General features: G+C 36.7%; 1 protein-coding gene across 2 annotated transcripts in view; it reads right to left on the reverse strand.

Annotated features, from left to right (window-relative positions):
• Window positions 1-8,403: 8,403 nt before the first annotated feature.
• Window positions 8,404-21,258, reverse strand: part of ZPBP (zona pellucida binding protein) — a 134,615-nt gene continuing 121,760 nt past the window's right edge. The window contains exon 7 of one of the 2 annotated variants that reach the window (XM_023639049.2): window positions 8,404-11,300. In XM_023639049.2, coding sequence (XP_023494817.1) covers window positions 11,298-11,300 — 3 coding nt within the window. In that variant the 3' untranslated portion in view covers window positions 8,404-11,297. The remainder of the gene's footprint in view (window positions 11,301-21,258) is intronic. The other variant, XM_023639048.2, reaches the window with a different exon arrangement.

Consider the following 21,258-nt stretch of genomic DNA (forward strand, 5'->3'; position numbering starts at 1 on the left):
GCTACCAAAGAGGCCCTCTGGCTCCCACACATAGCTATCAATCACTTGTTAAGGCCCTCAGTTTCTCCTTATTCATTTTCAAAGCATCAATTTGACTAAACAGTAGTGAGCCAACTCTGTTGACCTGCTGGCATCAATGTCCCCTTATCTTTCAAAGACCCAAATCATCACACCTGAAAGGACATACCACTCAGGGGAGCAACCTCTCTGCCCACTGAGTGGTCAGGGAACAAGTCCTGGCATGCCATTTTACCACTCAGATTATTCCTGGCTCCTAACTAACTTAGTTAGTTTGGGTCCTCCAAGAAACAGTCAAAAAACTAGCATTGGATGTGTAATTTACTTAGGAAAATGTCTGTGAGAGAAAAAGAGGAGGAAGAGAGAAAAGGCTGAGAGAGCCCCCATATAACGATGCAGATTGGACCCCCATGAGGAGAGAAGGAAGGAGGAAAGGTCCTAGGTGGAGTTGTAGATTGCACTGCAGTTCTAAGAGCGAACTGGCTGGGCTGATGAGCAGTCCTTGAGCCACAGCTGCCCATCAGGGAACTCCCACATGCAGATAATGGGCCTATATCATGACCCTCACCATGCTCAGTCATTGGTGGAGAGCAACCTGTGGGAAAACATGGCTTCACTGTGAACAGTGGTGAATTCAGAGTACAGCAGCAGGGCTATCAATCAATTACTCCTTACCGTAGGAGACTGGAAAGGCACATTTTCGTAGTTGTCACATCTTCATTCTGTGCCATCACCAGTCTCACTTATATTGGGTGTTGTAGTCTTCAATTCACTTTTACCTCAAGCTGAGGAAGTATTCAGACATGCCATGGAGGATCTCTGGCATTCCTCCCTGTCCAAATTGTGTTATGGCAACCCAGTTTACCCTTGATGGCTAGGGTCAATCATCCCAACTAGTACAGTCACCTCCTTTTAATGAGTTGGTTCAACAGCATGAGGTGGAAGTTCCAGCTTACAATTCAATAGAAGCATTCCTTCCTTGTCAAATAATACTCTAAACTAGCAGAGTCCAAACTGCAGAGACAGGAATCAAATGTCTTGCTAGTGGATATGTGGGGTAACAGTGAAAAGCCACTCCCCTCACCTACCCCCCAACACACACGCAATTCTGAGACCCATGAGTCTTAACTATAGAAGCGACAACACCATGCGTTAGTGTTATATAGGTAGGGACAGGTCTGGGGCCTTCCACTATGTCCTTCTTACAATAATCACTGTAACTCCACAGGCATAAAATCAATGAGGGGAATGTGGCCAGTTGCTATTAGTTGGTGATTCATAGAATGAATCACACCCAAGAGGACATTACCTTAGTCCCACTAAGTAATGATACTCAGCAGGCACCAAAAGAGTCCTCAACAGGCTAAGCCACCATTCTGTTAGTCCACATGCTTCAAGGTAATGGGGAACATGGTAAAACCAGTGAATTACATGAGCTTGAGCCCATTGCCATACTTCATTTCCTGTAAAATGAGTTCCCTGGTCAGCAGCAATGCTGTGCAGAATATAATGACAGCAATAAGAGCATTTAGTAAATCCACAGATGGTGGTTTTGGCAGAAATATTGTAGGCAGGGAAGGCAACTCTATATCCAGTTTCAGTATGAACACAATCCCTTTCGTGATGAACTTGGTCCAATGTAATCAACCCATTATGCAGGTGCATGACTGTCTCCCTGCTAAACATACTGGGGGCTCATCGTTGGACTATGCTATTGGAAGAATGGGCACTCAAAAGTGGCTGTAACCAGATTATGCCTAGGTAGGCAGCAGACCCTCCATCTTTGTCTTCATGGCTACTTTGTCCATGAGCCTGCTGGCAAAGAAGAGAGAGGCTGACCATTGCCTACAGAATGGGTCATCTTGTCTACTGGATTATTAAGGCTCTCTTCTGCTGAGTTTTTTAGTGTGCATTCCTCCATACGCTGTGCTTATTTGGATCGGTCTAGTCACATACATTTTCTCACAACATCTTGTCACCAACTTTCCAATCTTGTTCTTTCCAAGTCTCTGATCAGTGAGTTAAACTGTTGACTTATTGCTTAAAAATCTATGCAGATGCATACTTCTAGTCATTTCTCATTCCCAACAAAGTGAAAAATGGGTGGGCTGTTCAAAATTCTACCCATTGAGATTTCCCTTCACCACTCTCCTTTGGGACTACACCTGTGAGTATGGCTGTAGCTGTACACTTTTTGATGCTGCCAACATATTATGTATAATCTTCTATAAATTAGGCTCAAGTATTTTCTCCCCAGTAAATTTGTCATAGAGAACTTCTCATGAGGTCACAGGTGCAGGATGAAGTGAGGAGGCAGGAGTAGGGACAATGAAAGTCTGAGCCACTGTCTGGTGTAATTTACGCGTGACTTCAGACCTGTCTGAGCTCAGTCTAATACACACCCATTCACCAATCCCGTTGGCTGAGAGATTGCTGCTGTGCACACCCAACTTCACAGCTCAGTGGGTTAGAATATACCCACTTTGATGGCAGCTCAGATCACACGGTAGCTTAGTGGCCAACACAAAAATCCAGCCCCAATCCAGAAGCAGTTTCTCAAAAGGAGAATATCTGAAGAGGATGGCACAGCTTTCTCTAATATTTCAAGAGTTCACATTGTGACTTACCTCATCTTCCCAAGAGTCCATGCAATACTGTTATCTGCTATGACACTCCCAGTGTGCTTGTACTGGCTTGGTCATGTTGCCCAAGTGGGGAGTGGCTTGCACAGTGGCCCAGAATGATTGCAGAGCCATCTCTTGCTCTAAGCCTCTTTTAAAACTGGCAGCCTTTCAGGTTACTTAGTAAATGATCAGGAGCAGCACATCCAATTGAAGTAAATGCTGACTCCAAAATCAAGAGACTCCCTTTTAGGCACTGCACCTCTTTATTGGTAGAAGAAACCAGATGAAAGACATTTGTCCATAAATATGGAAGTATATCAACATGCCCCCAGATCACAGGCTCCTGGAAATCTCACAAAGGTGGCAGGCTCTGAATTTTTGTGAGGCTTATTTCCAACCCTCTGACATGCATATATCTCACTTGTTGTGTGAGGAATTTGATAATTCCTGTTTACCAGGTGCAATCAGCATGGTGCCTTTAATATAGAGGGTCAGCATGGGTGCACCACAGAAGGGAAAGTTTGTCAAATTACCTGCAAACAAGATTATGACAGAGGCTGGAATTTGACATAGCTCTGCAGAAGGACAGTCAAAGTGTATTTCTGGCCAGCCAGCTGAAAAGAAAAAAAAAACTGCTTCTGGTGGTCTTCACTTAAAAATATAGAGAAGAAAGCATTCACCAAATTCATCAGCAGCTGCCTACCATGTACTAGGGACTATGTTAATTTATTCTAGTAAATAAACAACATCTGTAAAAGAAGCTGCAACTGGAATCCTACCTGATTAAGTTGGATGGTTATTTTCCAACATCCCTCTATCTTCTGCCACACTCTAGTCAAGGCACAAATACCTCTGGGTCTGTGAATCAATTCAATTCTGAAAATTAGCTAAGAAGTTCTGACTCTCAACTATTGTGACTTAAGTCAGGCTTCTTTAAAACAGGCCTAGAGCTCTGATAAATGAACCTAAATTCCAACCCAATGGGAAAATGAATTGTCATCCATCTCTTTCAGTCTTAGGGACACCATGAGCAATTTGCCCATGCCAAAGATCTCTGTGGATCAAACCTTTCTGATTACTGCTTCAGCCCCGATGCCCATCTGTCCCTGGCCTCTTCTTGGCACTACTCCTACAAGCCATCAACCTCATTAGATTTATGAGGCCCATTTCAATGACAGCATCTCAACTCTCATTGCTGGACCACAAAGAACTGCCATTACAGAGACTTCAAGAATGCCAGCACTCTCTTCACCAAGAATTCTAGACCTATCAGGGACCAGAAATAGGGGGGTGGATATGCCGATATTACATAAAAATCCACTTCAGCATTCCAATCTCACTCAGCCTTTAGATACCGTCCTCAGTATACCAAGTAATTCCAGGCTTGCCAACTTCATTCAGTGTAATCCACCGCTGGGTTCAGATTTCAGTCAATCAGATGAGCAGACTGTTAGTGCTATTCCGAGCTGCTCAAGCTAACACATCAAATCCAAAATCTGTGGTAATTCCATCCATCTCAATAAATTCAGTCAGATCTAACATTACATTCTTTTCACTCTGACTGAGTAGACTTTGATCTATTCTCATATCTATCAGTTACAAATTTTCTATTGCTGGGTAACAAATTATCACAAATTTTGTCGCCTAAATAACAATGCCCATTTATTATCTCAGTTTCTCTCCGTGAAGAGTCTGGGCATGGCTTGATTGAGGCTTTTCTTGGGACAGAGCCTTAGTCAAGGTGTTAGCTGGGCTGGTTTCCTTTCTGGAGTATGGGGTCTTCTAGGCTCACATAGTTGTTGGCAGAATTCAATTCCTCGCAGTTGCAGAACTCAGGCCCTGATGTTTTGCTAGCTGACAGCTGGGGTCTGTTTGCAGATCCTAGCATCCACTTCAGGTCCTTGACACATGGTCCCCTTCAGGCCCTCTCATAACATGACAGCTCATTTCTTCAGTGTCAGCAGAAAGATCTCTTGCTCCAGTTTGCTAATACAGAGTCTTCATGTAAGGTAATCATGGAAGTGATTATTCCACCTTTGACATCTTCTGTTGTCTAAAATGAAGCCACAGGTTCTACCCACTTTCAAGGAGAGAGGATTATACAGAACATAACTGTGTGTGTGTTGAGGGGGTCCCTGTAGGGTCAGTCTGACACAGCATATGTATATCCCAGATATCTTCTGATATCAACTTGATAGCTATTGCAATTATTTTGATATGTAGGGTAGGTAATATTTGATACCAAAATAGCCTGGGAGCTGCCAAGATTCGAGTTTAGGTATAGGTTTAGGAGCAATGAGACATGATGAAGATGGTCTTGGGGACGGGGAAAGACAACTACTTTAGGAGAGAACACTATAGGTTCTTCAGGCAAGGGGAACGCTAACCTCCTCAGGGGGGAAGGGATGCTTCAATTAGCAAAAGAAGCCAGTAGAATGTCGGGTTTAATGGGCTCAGCTTCAGACGGATCTTTCATATGTCCTCATCTCAATTTTGAGGGTCATACGCTTTCTTTCCCAATCAATGCCTTATCATTAACATGAGGAATGGACTAGGTTGTGAGTTCAAGTTGCTTCATAATTGAGCCCACCATTGGATTAGAATTTAAGTTTGTTTATCAGAAATCTGTGTGGCCACAGGAGATAAGATCTACTTTCGAGGGCCAGCCCGGTGGTGTAGCGGTTAAGTGCGCACATTCCGCTTTGGTGGCCCGGGGTTCGCTGGTTTTGATCCTGGGTGCAGACATGGCACCACTTGGCAAGCCACGCTGTGGTAGGCGTCCCACATATAAAGTAGAGGAAGATGGGCACGCATGTTAGCTCAGGGCTAGTCTTCCTCAGCAAAAACAGGACGACTGGCAGTAATTAGCTCAGGGCTAATCTTCCTCAAAAAAATTTAAAAAATGACCTACTTTCATGGCAGTCATAGAAGCTTTCTGGTTCTTTAAAGCCCTGACCTCATTTTCTTTCACCAAGTGTGGTTAGAAGCAACCAACTCACCTCAGTCCTTATGCTTCATTGTCTTCGTTAAAAGAAATAATTTTACCTGCTGCTTGGGCACCCACAGCCTTGTCTTCTATAGGCACTTGACCCTGGGTGATGATAGGTGATAATTTAAGTGATGTTCTGTCACTGAATGTCATGAATTACCACCAACCAGGGAGTCCATCTTCTTTTTACATGTATAAAAGGACAGACTGTGGAAGCTGAGACCTCTGGGGAAGCTCATTCTCTGTATGCCAAGCAGCAGGCGGTGTGCCCGAGGTCACTATGGGTCTTCAGAGCCAGGAAGCCCGGGGGCAAATCCAACGAAGAGCAGAAGAGAGTGAGGGCAGGCAGGGGCCCTTGAGGCATCTCTGCATGTTTTTTCACCAGGCTTGACCACGATGACACAATACAAGAGGACTGTACTTCCCCGTGGATTTCCAAATCTGACCAGTGGCAGCCTGAGTGTCCTGGATCCCTGAGTTCTAACAGAGAGTGAAGTGAAACTACAGTGCAGTTTCCAGAAAGTGGAATATAATGGATAAGGGAGATAACCACAGAGGTTAGAATCAGGGACCAATCGGAAAACTTATACCAAGCTGATAGCAGGAAGATCTCACTCTGTCTTGTCCACCTGCATGGGTGACTGGGATGTGCTTCTCTCCTCTCACTTCTCTGAATGGGTGTTTTAAATTAGTTATTCTCTTCCTTCCCACCCATTTTATATTGGATATGTTGGAGGCACATAAACTGTCTCGACCACAGGGACCCTGGACGTGATATAAGCTTCTACACATCACCTATGATTCTGAACTTCAACCTGGATGCAGTAACTGGATGAGAGTTTGAGGCTATATTACGTAAGGAAGAGAAGGAGTACATTACCTGTAGAGCTTATTAATGTGATGGGTTTGAACTGATGCTGACTAGTGAAAGGGATGATCTGTAGAAGATAAAGACATGGTCCACTCAATACCCATCCCAAGGCCATATCCCTTATTTACCTCTTTTTCTCTATTAATGAGAATCGAAAATGAATGCATCTATTTCGACCCTTCATTGTAGTGTCAGGTGGTCTTGTGACATTATTCGATTGGATATAATATAAAAGTCTCGTACAGAGTTTTCCTTTTCATCCTTTTTCTGAATGAAAGGGAAATTCAATGCCTAGAAGTACAGCCACCAACTGCAACTGTGAGGACAAAAGCTGCACAAAGGAGGGTGGAGCAAAAAAGGACAAGTGGCCGAGGTAACAACAGCATTGTGGAGCCACCGCACTAGCTCTGACCTGACCTCTGCTGGACGTGAGGGAGAACAGAAACCACTGAGTCAGGGTTCTCTAACTTGCAGCAGAACCAAGCCATAACTGACACACATCTTCAGACTTATCAGCTGTGTAAACCTGGGGAAGTTACATAATTATTGTGACTCATTTCTAGCATATATGAAATGAGAATAATAATAATAAATCATAGCGTTGGGCAAATTCAATATGAAAATCTATGTGAAGGATTTCAAACAAAATCTTTCAAACAATAAACACTCAGTAAATAACTATCATCAGCAACAGCAGCAGCATTATTATATGAGGAAAAGTTCAATCTGACTACTACTCAAAAAAATGAAAACATAGTATGGGAAACTTTTTCCATATTATAATATTTCAAAATACATCACAATTTTAAAAAAAGATATCAGGGGCCAGCCTGGTGGTGTAGCAGTTAACTTTGCACACTCCACTTCGGCGGCCTGGGGTTCACTGGTTCAGATGCCGGGCGTGGATCTAGCCCCACTTGTCAAGCCATGCTGTGGCAGCCGTCCCACATAGAAAATAGAGGAATATGAGTATGGATGTTAGCTCAGGGCCAATCTTCCTCAAAAAAATAAATAAATAAATAATTTTTAAAAAAAGAGAGGGTGCGGTGAAATATGTACTCTGACATATCATTGGTGGGACTATATATTGGTACAATTCTTTAAGAAAGAAATTTTGTAGTTGGTCCAGAGGATTAGAAATATCCAAACCCAATAATTCTACTTCTGGGTACTAAGCGTAGAGAAGACTTAAAAATACCAGAAAATACCAAGAAGATGTTAGCTCAAATGCTACATATAACCGTGAAAACTGGAAACAACAGAAATGTCCAGCAATTAGAAATGCTTAACCATATTATAGTAATTTTGCTGAAATGTATCAAATGGTATAGTCAATAAAATTCTGTTAATGAGGTAAATAAAATAGCATGGAAAATATATCATAATATTAAGGGAAATATTGGCTGCATAATGGTACATCTAGCATGAATAAAAAATTCACTCAAAAGTAGGAAATTTACCAAAATGTTAACATTGCTGATATCTAGGTTATGAAACTATAAGTGGTATTTTCCCCCTACTTCTAATTTCCTCTATTTTACAAATTTCCTCTAATGAATACGCTATCAATTAGGATGGTTTTACCTGCAAGTAACAGAAAACCTAACTTGGTTCAACAAAAGGAACTTTCTTATCTCACAGAACTGGGAAGTCCGGGGCAGACTGGGATTCAGATGCAAAAGGGCAATGATTCAACATCATTATCGGGGCCCCAGTTCTTTTGAGCTCTCCACTCTGTGTCCTCAGTGTGGGCTTCATCCTCATGGTTTCAACAAAACAGCTGCCAGAAAAAAGCCACATGCTCACTAGCTAAAAAGAATCATTCTCTGGAGTAAACAAACCTGGTACTCTGTTAGAAAGAAGGGAGAAGCGAATTGATATTGGAGAGATAAGCAATGATGTCTTCTCCAAATTGTTACTATTTTAATTTTTCAAAGTACATTTATTGCCTCCAAGATTTTGAAAGTAACTCATTTCATTGTAGAAAATTTGGAAAACAGAGGGTATCAAAAAAAGCTCACGTGTGATCATATTACATGAAACAATGATTGTTAACATTTTGGTTCATTTGTTTGAAAAATCTAAACAGTACAGATACCAACACTACATCACATTGTACCATATGGAAATAACATAATTTATTCAACCAATTCCCTCTTATAGGTCATTTATGTTCATTTCATTTTCATTATATTTAATGCAGCAATTAATACCATTGGATGTAATATTTCACTGGATTTCTGATTCACTTTCTTAGGATAGTTTCCTTTAAGTGAAATTACTTGACCAAACTTATTAAGGTTCTTTTTACATATTGTCAAATGAATACATATTACACATTTATAATGGGAAAATAAATCTAATTAATAAAATACAAAATGGGAATAATATTTGCCCTGAAAACTTCACAGGTCCATGTAAACATCAGATCCTAAATTTTTTTTAAAATGTCCTGTTAAAATTAAGGCATTATAAAAATGTAAGATATTATTTTGATGCAAACAGAAATAATAAACACTTGAAACTGCCTTATGACAGTAATCTCTCTGAGGGATTAGTTTATAATTTTTATCATACATATTGTCATCACTTTAAACAACTTTCAACATTCCATGTCCTGTTAATATAATAGAAGCAAATTTTATCTTAGTTATTGAAGTACTGATAATCATGGGGCATTCATAATCTATTAATTAATTTAAGAAATTATTAAGCACATAACTACGTGCTATGAAGAAGACCAGGAAACTAGAAATACCCTAGTATTAACTGAATGTGGACGTCAGAAACACAATCAATTAAAATAAATGTGATAAGTGATAAAATAGGGCAAAGAACATTTCACTATGGGAACCAAGAGAAAATAGTAATTAATATTTTACTTTCATCTTCTATTTTGTCCTCTGCTTCTAACGTCTGGCCTTGTCCTCCCTCTGCAGTTGGTGTAATCTCACTTCCAGCCTGCCTTCACGAGCTACATTTCATTCCTTACTACAATCACTCTCCTACTCTTGTCTGTCTACCCTCATCCCAGACCACCCATCTCTTCCTCATTAGATTCTCATCTCCAACACCTGTCATCACCATTCTAACTCTGCCTCTGCTTTGCCAGGCTGGCTAGCTAGTGAGCTGATACTGTGCATTCCTCAGAAAAATATATCCTAAGTGAAATTCCTCAGCATTTTTAAATGATAGGAAAAAGTAATCCAAACTTACAGAGCACAAAGGAAAGAACAGGTATTTCGATTCATCTCATTATACAATTCAGACTTGTGGAAAACTTTAGGAGGTCACACTGCTTTTGGAGATGGAGACGTAGCAGGTCTTCAACTAGTTACAGAAAACGTGCTAGAAGAGCAACTAACCCAAACAGTACAATGGCAGTTATGTTACTCACTAGAGGAAAGAAGGCTCTAGAAAAAACTCTAAAAGCCAAATGAAAACAATTACGTCTTGGTTATGAAAGTCTAAAGAGATGTTTTTAAGAAACATCACCAGGGCTAAAAAATAAATATCATTTCTTTTCCCTTTGTATTTGTGTGAGAATTCCTGGATAGTATTTGTCCATAGGATGATGAAATGAAAGGCTAATTTATTAACTGGCTAATTTTAGAAAGCCTAATAGATTCTAGGTATAAGCAAACTTTTTTCCTGTCGATTTTTGCACAGTTATATCTAGATCCAACCTATGGATATTTGCCATTTACAAATGTTTATGTCCTAAGAAAGGAAATATGAAGAGACACGTTCAACAGAAAATGTCCAAGAGAGTATAAAGTGAATAAAAATGTATATACAACAATAATTAGAAAATTGAGAAACTACTAATTTTGTAAGTTACTCATGTGTTTTCCTGGTACTTAAATCCTTAAATTTTTGGTAATTTTTCATATTCAAATATAGCATCTCAGTGTGAGAGAGTGTAAGTATTAGGTTGTAGTGGCAGTAGTATCTGTCACATAATACTTTAATAGTGAAGGAAATAAAATAAAAGTGGCGATGATTGTTTGATTCTTTCCCCTGGAGGTGTTGTCACGGAAAGAAATTGCTGAATTTCTCTTTCTTTCCACATGGTGAAAGTTCAAATGTTAATTTAGGAACATACAATGATTACTCCATTCTAAAACGTCACAAAGGTAATTTAAAGGACTTTAAATCGTAAAGTTTATGACAGCCACATTGAACTATATTAGAAACTCATGATGTTTCTGGAACTAGGTCTTGCACTAAAGTGGTTAAAAATCTCAAAAATAAGACTCAGAGGCTTTTGAAAAAGTGACTTTGGACTATGAAAGGTCAAACTAGAAGAACTAAAATTTCATAAAATTAAATCAAAGGAATGAAATAAGCTGAAATTAAAATGACTGTGGAAGAATACAGTAAAGATAGAATGGGCTATCTTGTAAAAATTCTGAAAGACCTTTTGTGCTAACCCGATAAAGTGTATTTGAAACTATTTTTAAAAAGCAGTGATCCAAGAGAGATTTTGTAGTAGTATGGGGGTCTGGCATCAATGAATAAAGATTGCTGGATGTTCCATTCATAAAGCATTTGGACATACAATGTTTCAATTAAAATGATGACACCATTATTTGTAAAATCTAAGATATTTAATTTTTGCATAATAGTGATTTATTGTATAGTAATATTTCAAAAATATACTTTCATGTTTAATAAACCACCAAAGGACTCAAAAGAATGGCCTACAAGCATGTTTTTGCTCCATACACCAGGCTGCTATTGCATGGAAGGCAGTGAATTCCATCACGTGGATTATAAGATCCAGGGCTGCAGATCACTGTGAATAAAGAATAATCTAATAAGTAACAGTTTCCTCAAATGCCCTGTCAGTTAGTTTTACATAGAGGATAAATTCTCAAAGAAGATTCATTTTTATTTATTATTTTTTTAAGTCGTCGTAAAATACATATGATATAAAATTTACCATTTTTAAGTGTACAGCTCAGTAGTGTTAAATATATTTACATTACTGTACTACTAATCTCCAGAACTTTTCATCTGGGAAAAGTTACAACTCTATCCCCATTAAACACATCCCCATTTCCCCCTCCCCAACCCTTGGCTGCTACCATTCTACTATTTGTTTCTATGAGTTTGACTACTCTAAACACTTCATTTAAGTGAAACATTTTAACTTTTCACTCTGATCCTGGCTTAGACCAAGACTGCAACCTAAAATAGTTTTACTGATCAAATAATGTTGAGTTTAGAAGGCTGGCAGAAGCTTCAGGAGGTGAAGACCATAGGTGGAACCAAATGTGACTATCAGATGGTCCATAATTACCATGCCTTAGATGAATAAAGATAACCCCAAATATGGGAAGGAGTTGCAGCTTATTTCTAATAATCTCCTGATTTCCAGTCCTATTTCTATCACTTGTCAAATGTGTAATATTGGAAAAATTTAACTAACTTAACCTAACTCAGTTTGATTATCCTTAACATAAGGATAATGTATGTGATGAATATGTTACTACAGCTACCTCTCCATGACAGAAAGGAAAGAAAGATAGAAAGAAACCAAGGTCAAATACATTCTCTGTCATTGGTTAACCTTGGGATCCTGGGTAAAGCAGTCAATTCTCTCTTAGTTCTAGTTTTCTCATTTATAAAACAGATACAATAACAACCAAGTCCATACTATTATTATGTGGACTAAAATCAGATGACTTGGATGAAAAAGCATCCAGAGTGTTTATCACAAGCACTCAACAATTAACCCTGTGCACTGTGGGAACACTGTCTCTACCCACTTCTTCCATTTGGGGCAGGGCATGAAGGTCACGTGATGCCACCAAGGCCTGTACTTGGGCCAAGGTCTCTGATTATCCTGCTCCTCCTTTTCCTACTGCACACAGTCAGCCAAGGATTCACAAAGATGTTAATAGCACATCTAAGGCGTGGTTATTATGGGCCATCAAAGAAGATTATTTTTTCTAGCACCATGATTCAATAATACATGTTGCTGTTTGGATTTGGATCACATTATATTATTTAATTTCATATCATTCTTTTTAAAATATATTTTTTCAAACTGGGGAATATTTTAACTGTTACTAAGAGAAAATATTTTCCATTCTAATTTCCACAGAGTTCCTCAAGTTTTAATAGGCATTTTGGGGAATAATGTTTTAGATAGAAAAAAATATTGCTTAAACAAAGTAAAATAGATTTATTTGATATAGTTATAAACAAGAGTGTCTGAAGTGGCAATATATGTAGTAAAATTCTAACGATGTAATATAATGTTTCTCAAAGTTGTGTGATCACGGTACACTTTCTCTCAAAACACATATTACTATTTCTTGAAGCACAAATATGGAAATGCTGTGCAAAGGTACTGAAAGTGTTAAATCATTACACATGGAAAAGAGAAATCTGAAGGCAGTCTTTCCACACACGCTTTATGTTGAGTGTCTCAAACAGAACTGATCCTGGAATAAAATCATCTAAACCCAAGTTTAAATAAATATTATCTTCCAATAAATATTCTCAGAATTACCAAACTTTCATAATACAGCATGTGTTATACCACAGAGTCCTTATCTTTAGCGCTCTCTCCTAGGATATCTCTTAAAATATGTTATTCTCTTTTAAGTAGAATTTTTAAAAATGATAAAATTCTATTTAAATTTCAAGTACAAGATTAGCAAAGGTATCTTCCAGGGTTGACTCTCACTGAGTAGAACGTCTCCCACCTACAGTTATGAGAGCAGCCTGATTACATCTTGATTATTTCAATAAAAGGAGGAAAAAGCATTGGTGACTGATCAGTACTGACACATAAAGAAATGATAAGTACAGGAAAAAACATTCACGAATTCTGGATAAGGAATAATTTTTCAAAAAGGGAAACGACTAACAATAACAGAAGACTTTTGTATATTTTTGGCATTAAAATTAAGAACAATAAAAATCATAAAAGTAAAATAGTCAAGCAACAAAACTGGGAACCAGTTGCAGCTATATAACCAACAGAGGACTGTTTTTCAGAATATACAAGCAATTCATATAAATCAAGGAGAAAAGGACAAAAAACTAATTTAAAAATAGACACAAAACAGAAAACACAAATGTTCAACTAATGTCATTTTTATTGAGCCACAAAAAAAGTGCTCAAATAAACATCAAACTGCAATACATTGAGAGCGACTTCAGCAAGATGGCAAACTAGGAGGTTCTAGGCTTCCCCCCTTCCCCTATGGAAACCTTAAACAAACAACTAGAGACAGGCTAAAATAACTTTGTAGGAGCTCTAGAAATCAGCCAAAGATCAACAACAACCATATCAACACCCAATTGAGGAAAAGTCATGTTCAAAGTGCAGGAAATTTGTGGCATTTTCATTTGTCCTTTCACCAGCCCTTCTCCAATGCAGAGCCATGTGCACACGGGAAACAGCAGCCTAGTGCTCACTTCACACCAAGAACCAGAGAGAGCAGAGCAGACTCAATTGGTACCAGTCTGACAGTCACCTACGGGATTGGTCTCTGTGTTACAGATGTCAGAGCTAGTTCAAACCTCAGCCCAGGGAATGCCTTGGGCACATTCCTGAAAACACAAGGTGATTACAGACCCACAGATGCCTGGGGCAAGAGATTAGTGATTGAGGAATACAATAGAACACCTAACGACTACAGAAGAAGCAGTGTGAGACTCGTAGGGAAATTAAGACTTTTAATGCAGCCAAGTACACAGAGGAATCAGAAAAAAATGCAAATCAAGATCCAAACATATGAAAAGGTGTTTAACATTAGTAATCATTAGACAAATGTAAACAAAACTAAATGAGATATCACTTGACACTCACTTCACACTTATAACAAATCTGTATCATCCATCTGGTACTTAACACATTCAGTTACTGATTACAAGTTATACGTTCATATGTGTCAGATTTATATCCAATTAGATTATACATTCCTTGAAAGCCAAAATGGGCTATGTTTTTGATAATTCCCTGTCACATAACTTAGAACCATGTTTGATAGTGGATAATATAATAAATTCTTATCTAATGTTAAAATAAAACACTGAAAAAACTAGGAATAGAATGCAAGTTGCTCAACCTGATAGAGAGCCTTCAGGAAAACCCACAGCCATAATCATACTCAATGGTAAAAGACTGAAAACTTTTCCTCTAAGATCAGAAACAAGATAAGGATGACTACTACCTTTGCTTCTACTTAACACAATATTGGAAATCTTACCCAGAGCAATTCAGGCAGAAAAAGAAAATAAACTCAAATTGGAAAGAAAAATTAATGTTATCCCTGTCCACAGACGGTATGATCCTATTGGTAGAAAACCCTAAAGATTCCACAAAAAACCTATCTCACCTAATAAACAATTTCAGCAAAATTACAGCATACAAAATTGGCATACAAAAATCAGTTGTGTTTCTATACACTAAAATAATCTGAAAAGAAAGTTAAGAAAACAGTTCTATTTCAATAGCATCAAAAATATACTACTTAGGAATAAACTTAACTAAGGAGGTGAAATACTTGTAAACTGAAAACTACTAAAAATTGCTAAAAGAAATCAAAGAAGACACAAATAAAGGAAAGATATCCCATGTTCATGGACTGGAATATTTAATATTGTTAAGATGTCAATACAACTGCAAACTACATATTCTATGCGATCTCTATCAAATCCTTGCGACATTGTTTCCAGAAATAGAAAAACCCACCCTAAAATTGATTTGAAATCTCAAGGGACTCAGAACAGCCAAAACAATTTTGAAAAAGAACAAAGTTGGAAATCTCATTCTTCCTGATTTAAATACTACAAAGCTACAGTAATGAAAATCGTGTGGCACTGGCATAAAGACAGAGTTACAGACAAATGGAATAGAATAGAGAGCCTAGAAATAAATTCTCAAATGACTTTTTTAAAAGGTAACAAGATCACTCAATGAGGAAAGGACAGTCTTTTCAACACATGGTGCTGGGGAAAGTGGATATCCACATGCAAATGAATGAGACTGGACTCTTACCTTACACCATATACAAAAATTAACTCAAAATGGATAAAAAACCTAAATGTAAGAGCTAAAACTGTAAAACTCTTGAAAGAAAACATAGGAAACCTGCTTCATGACATTATATTTTGCAGATTTTTATATATGACACCAAAAATGTAAGGACAAAAGACAAACAGATATATTGGACTACATCGAAATTAAAAACTTTTGTGCATCAAAGAACGTTATGAACAAAGTGAACAGACAACTCAAAGAATGGGAGAAAATATTTGCAAAGCATATGTTAGATAAGGGGATTGATATCCAAAATATATAAAGAACTATAACTCAACAACAACAAAAATTAAACAACCCAATTAAAAAAACAGGAAAAGGCTTTGAGTAGCCATTTCTCCAAAGAATACATACAGATAACCAATAAGTACATGAAAAGATATTCAACATCATTAACCGTTAAGAAATTGCAAGTCAAAACTACATTGAGATACCACTTCACAAACCTTAGGAGACACTGCTAGGATGCGGAGAAACTGTAAGCCTTGTGCTTTGTTGGTGGGAATATGAATGGTGCAGCCTCTATGGAAAACAACATAGTAGTTCCTCTAAAAGTTAAAAATAGAACCACCATATCATCCAGCAATTCCACTTCTGGTTATATGTTATGGACTGAATGTGTGTGCCTTCTAAAATTCCTATGTTAAAGATCTAACTCCCAGTGCGACTGAATTTGGAGATGGGGTCTCTTAGGAAGTAATTAAGGTTAAACGAAGTCATAAGGGTAGGACCCTGATCCCATAGTTTTAGTGACCTTATGAGAGGAGACAACAGAGTGCTTGCTCTCTCACATTCTGCACATATGAACCAAGGAAAGACCATGTGAGGACATAGTGAGAAGGTTGCTCAGTAGGCCACCTGTAAGCCAACAAAACACTCACTAGAAACTGAATCAGCCAAAACTTTGAACTTGGCTATCTAGCATCCAGAATTGTGAAAAAAAAAATTTCTGCTGTTTAAGCCATCCAGTCTATGGGATTTTGTTGTGGCAGCCCAATTTGACTAATACAATATTTATCTAAAAGAACTGAAAGCAAGATCTTTAAGAGATATTTGTACATCCACGTTTGCACACGATATAACACGGTTGCTAAGTGAAATAAGCCAATCACAAAAAGGTAAATACTGTATGATTCCATTTATATGAGGTATCCAGAGGAATCAAATTTATAGAGACAGAAAGAAGAATGGTGGTTGTCAGGGGTTGAAAGGAGGGGAGAATGGGAAATTATTGTTTAATAGTTATAGAATTTCAGTTTGGGAAGATGAAAAAATTCTGGAGATGAATAATGCTGATGGTTACACAACACTGTAAATGTACTTAATGCCACCAAATTGTACATTTAAAATACGCTTAAAATGTTAAATCTTATATTATGTATATTTTACCACAATAAAAAAATGACATTATATATACTCATCAGATTGCAAATATTTAAAGTGTGATTATGATAAGAACTGGCATAGATATGGGAACTACATAATTTCTTCTACTTTGCTGTTGTAAAAATGTGAATTAATACACCAAATTTAGAAAACAATCTGACATATTTTAATGAATTGCATATCTTTTGGTCCAATATTAGGTAAAGATCTTGAAGAATCTTGGATACTAGGACATATAAACCAAAATGTTCATAACAGCATTGTTTGTCAAAGTAAAAAAAAACTGAGAGGCAGGAAGCAATTTTAGCCAACAATAAAACAGATATATACCCCTTTATTTATTTATGTGATAGAATATTATACAAAAATGAAAAATTTTAAAAAGTGTTATAACCACAAAAATACAAATGAATCTCACAAATACAGTCTACAATAACGTAAATCAGTTAAAATAATCTATCATTAGACAGATTTTCGGACTTGATTTTTAAAAATCCAACTATGCTATTAATGTAAAAATGTAAATTTTAACCACATTATTCCAAACGTGCAATGCACTCACAAATAAAATCTCAACCATAATTTATGTAACTTAACAAACCAATTTAAAACTGACATCTTGTAAAAATAATAAAGAACATACTTTATGGTCTCTAGACATCAAGACATTTAATAATATCACACACTATTTGACAGCATTGAAGAGGTAGCAAAGTCAGGCAGATAGTGAAGGCATGTTAACTCTTGAAAGAAGGGAACTGTACTGGGTAAAATTATAGTTATATATTTCTGCAGTGGGCACTCACCAGTCCATGTGGCCCATCAGTGGCTAAAACTGAAGCAGAAATTTATAGTCTTATTGGTTACAGAAAGTATGGAAAGCAATGGGAGAAATTCAAAGAAACATTTAGAAACTAAAGTGGGAGCCCTAAAATCTGCATGTAACCTCCACTCAGCTCATTTGCTGATGTGTGACATTCACATGTGTCAATAATATTGCAAGAAGCTCAGCAAAAAGCACGAGTTGGAAGGTTGAACAAACTGAGAAGATGCTGCCTAAGTTGGGGGAGACAGGGTTTAGATTTCTAATCAAGCATATTATTAGAACATAAGTCAAGACTCTCTAGAGGAAAAAAAACAGAAAAATCTACACGCACAATCCACAAAGTTAATACATCATAAAAATTATTAGACTGTTGAAGAAAAGTGACTCCTAGTTAAAAGAAAAAAAATCAATAAAAACAGATCCAAAACAAGACAGATGCTGTAACTAGCAGATAAAGACTTTAAAGCAGCTAGCATAAATGTATTCAAGGACCTAAAGGAATAAATTAACATAATAAGTAAGCATATTGGAAAAATTATCAGAGAAATGGAAACATAAAATGAAAACACTAGATCCAAAAACTAAAATATTTGAAGTAAAAAAAAATAACTGGATGTGTTTAACAGCAGAATAAAAACAAATGTAGAATATATCAGTAAATATGAACGCATACCTACAGAAATTGTCCATCCTGTAGAAGAGGAACAAGACTTCCAAAAAATGAATAGAGAGTGACATTAGCAAATGTACTGGCAGTTATAAAGGCTGTACCAACCAAAGAAACACGAAATAGTCAAGGAAAACCTCTCATAATTAACTTTGAAAGACCTCTGGTAAACAATCAACATATAGTAAATAGTAATACGGCAGAAACAAGTCCTTTCTTGTCAGTAATTACTTTTAATGTAAATGAATTAAATTCCACAATCAGAAGACAGAACACAGAGATTGGGAGAATGAATAAATAAAACATGACACAACTATATGCAATCTGGAAAAGACTCACTTTAGATCAAAAGAAACAAACATGTTGAAAGCAAAACAATGGAAAAACATATTCCATGAAAATAGTAACCAAAAGAGAGAGGTGACAATGCTAATGTCAGTCTAAGTAGACTTTAAGGCAAAAACTGTTGTAAGAGACAAAGAAGGAAACTACATGTTCATAAAAGGGTCAATTCACCAAGAAGACAATCATAAAAATGTACACACCAAAAAAACAGGTACAGAAAAGATATAAAGCAAACATTGCTGCAATTGAGGGAGAAACAGATAGCTCCATAGTAATAACTGGAGATTTCGTTACCTCACTTTCAATAATGGATAGAGTTACTAGACAGAAGATCGAAAAGGAAATAAAGGACTTAACAACAATATAAGCCAACTAAAGCTAGATTGAAAAGGAAATAAAGGACTTAACAACAATATAAGCCAACTAAAGCTAACAGACATATATAGAACACATCACACACAGCAATAAAATAACCATTTTTCTTAAGTACACGTGGAATATTTTCTAGGATAGACAATATTTTAGGCCACAAGACAAATCTTAATACATTTAAAAACACTGACATCGTACAAATCATCTGCAATCACAATAGAATGAAGCTAGAAATTAGTAAAATAAGGATAAGTGGAAAGTCGACAAATAGGCAGAAAATAAAACAACACACTCTTAAAAGACCAAATGGGATAAAGAAGACATCAAAAGGGGAAATGGAAAACATACTGAGATGAATAAAAATGAGAATACAACACACTAAACAATATAAACTTAAGTGAAAGCAGAGGGATATGTGTTATCAGAAAATATCTATATTAAAAAAGATATTAATAATATAACTTTACACCTTAAGTAACAAGAAAAGAGCCAACTAAATATAGCAGAAGGAAAGAAGTAAACCAGGATTAAAGTAGATATTAATGACACAGAGAATAGAAAAATAGAGGAAAAAATCAAGGAAAACAAAAGTTGATTTTTGTAAAAACCAACAAAGTTGACAAACTTTTAGCTAGACTGAAAAAAAGAGAGAGGACTCAAATTACTAGAATCAGAAAGAAAGATGGGACATCACTACCAAATTTACAGAAACCAAAACGTTATAAGTGAATAATAAGAACAATCACATAATAAATTAGGTAAGCTAGAAGGGATGGAAAATACCTGGAAACACTCATATTACAAAAAACAAGTGAAGAAGAAATAGAAAATCTGAAGATCCCTATAACAAGTAAAGATATTGAATCAATAATATAAAACCTCCTAATAAAAACTCAGATTAGATGGTTTCACTGGTGAATTCTACCACAAAGTTAAAGAAGAATTAAACCAATTCTTCTCAGACTCTTCCAAAAACAGAAGGAATACTTCCTAATCAGTCTATGAGGTCAGCATTACCCTGACACCACAGCCAGATAAAGACATCACATGACAAGGAAACTAAATATCAATATCTCATATGAATAGAGCTGCAAAAATCCTCAACAAAATACTAATAAATCACTTTTGGCACCGTATTAAAGAATTACACACCATGACCAAGTTGGATTTATCCCAGGAATAAAAAGGTGGTTAAACATACAAAAACCAATGAAAGTTATACACCACACAAACAGAAGAAAAAAATATATACATAATCACCTCAATTGCTGCAGAAAAAGCATTTGACAAAATCCAAAACTCTGTCATCACAAAAACACTCAACAAACTTGGAATGGAATGAAACTTTTTCAACGTGATAAAGGGCTTTTATGAGAAACCCAAAGTTAACATCATCCTCAACGGTGAAAGATTGAAAGCTTTAACCCTAAGATCATGAACAAGGCAAGGGTGTCCACTTTTGGCAATGCACTGGAAATTCTAGACAGAGAAATTAGGCAAGAAAAGAACAAAAGGCATCTGAATTGTAAGAGAAGGAGTAAAACTATCTAATTGTAGATGATATGATTGTGTGTGTGTTTACAGACATACACGGTGGGTGGGAAGAAAGAGACAGAGACAAACCTGAGAATACACACACACACAGAAACACACACACACACACACACAAACATTACTAGAGATAGTAAAGGAATTCAGCAAAGTTGCAGGATACAAGATCAACACACAAAAATCAGTTTATGTGTCTATACACTAACAGTGAAAAATTCCAAAAGGAAACTAGGAAAACAATTACATTTACATGATAATCCAAAAAAAATCTAGATGTAAATTTAACCAAGGAGGTAAAAGATTTGTGCAATGAAAATTACAAAACATTGCTGTTATAAAGAAAAGAAGCCTTACATGAACTGAAAGACATCTTATTTTCAAGAACTGGAAGCCTTAGTATCACTAAGATTATAATACAATCCAAAGCAATCTACAGATTCAATGCAATCTGTATTAAAATTCAACTAACTTGTTTTGAAGAGATGGAAAGATGATCCTCAAATTCACGTGTAATCGCAATGTGCCTCAAACACACAATACAGTCT

The sequence above is a fragment of the Equus caballus genome, chromosome 4, assembly GCF_041296265.1.
Source record: "Equus caballus isolate H_3958 breed thoroughbred chromosome 4, TB-T2T, whole genome shotgun sequence".
In the NCBI taxonomy this organism is placed as follows: Eukaryota; Metazoa; Chordata; class Mammalia; order Perissodactyla; family Equidae; genus Equus; species Equus caballus.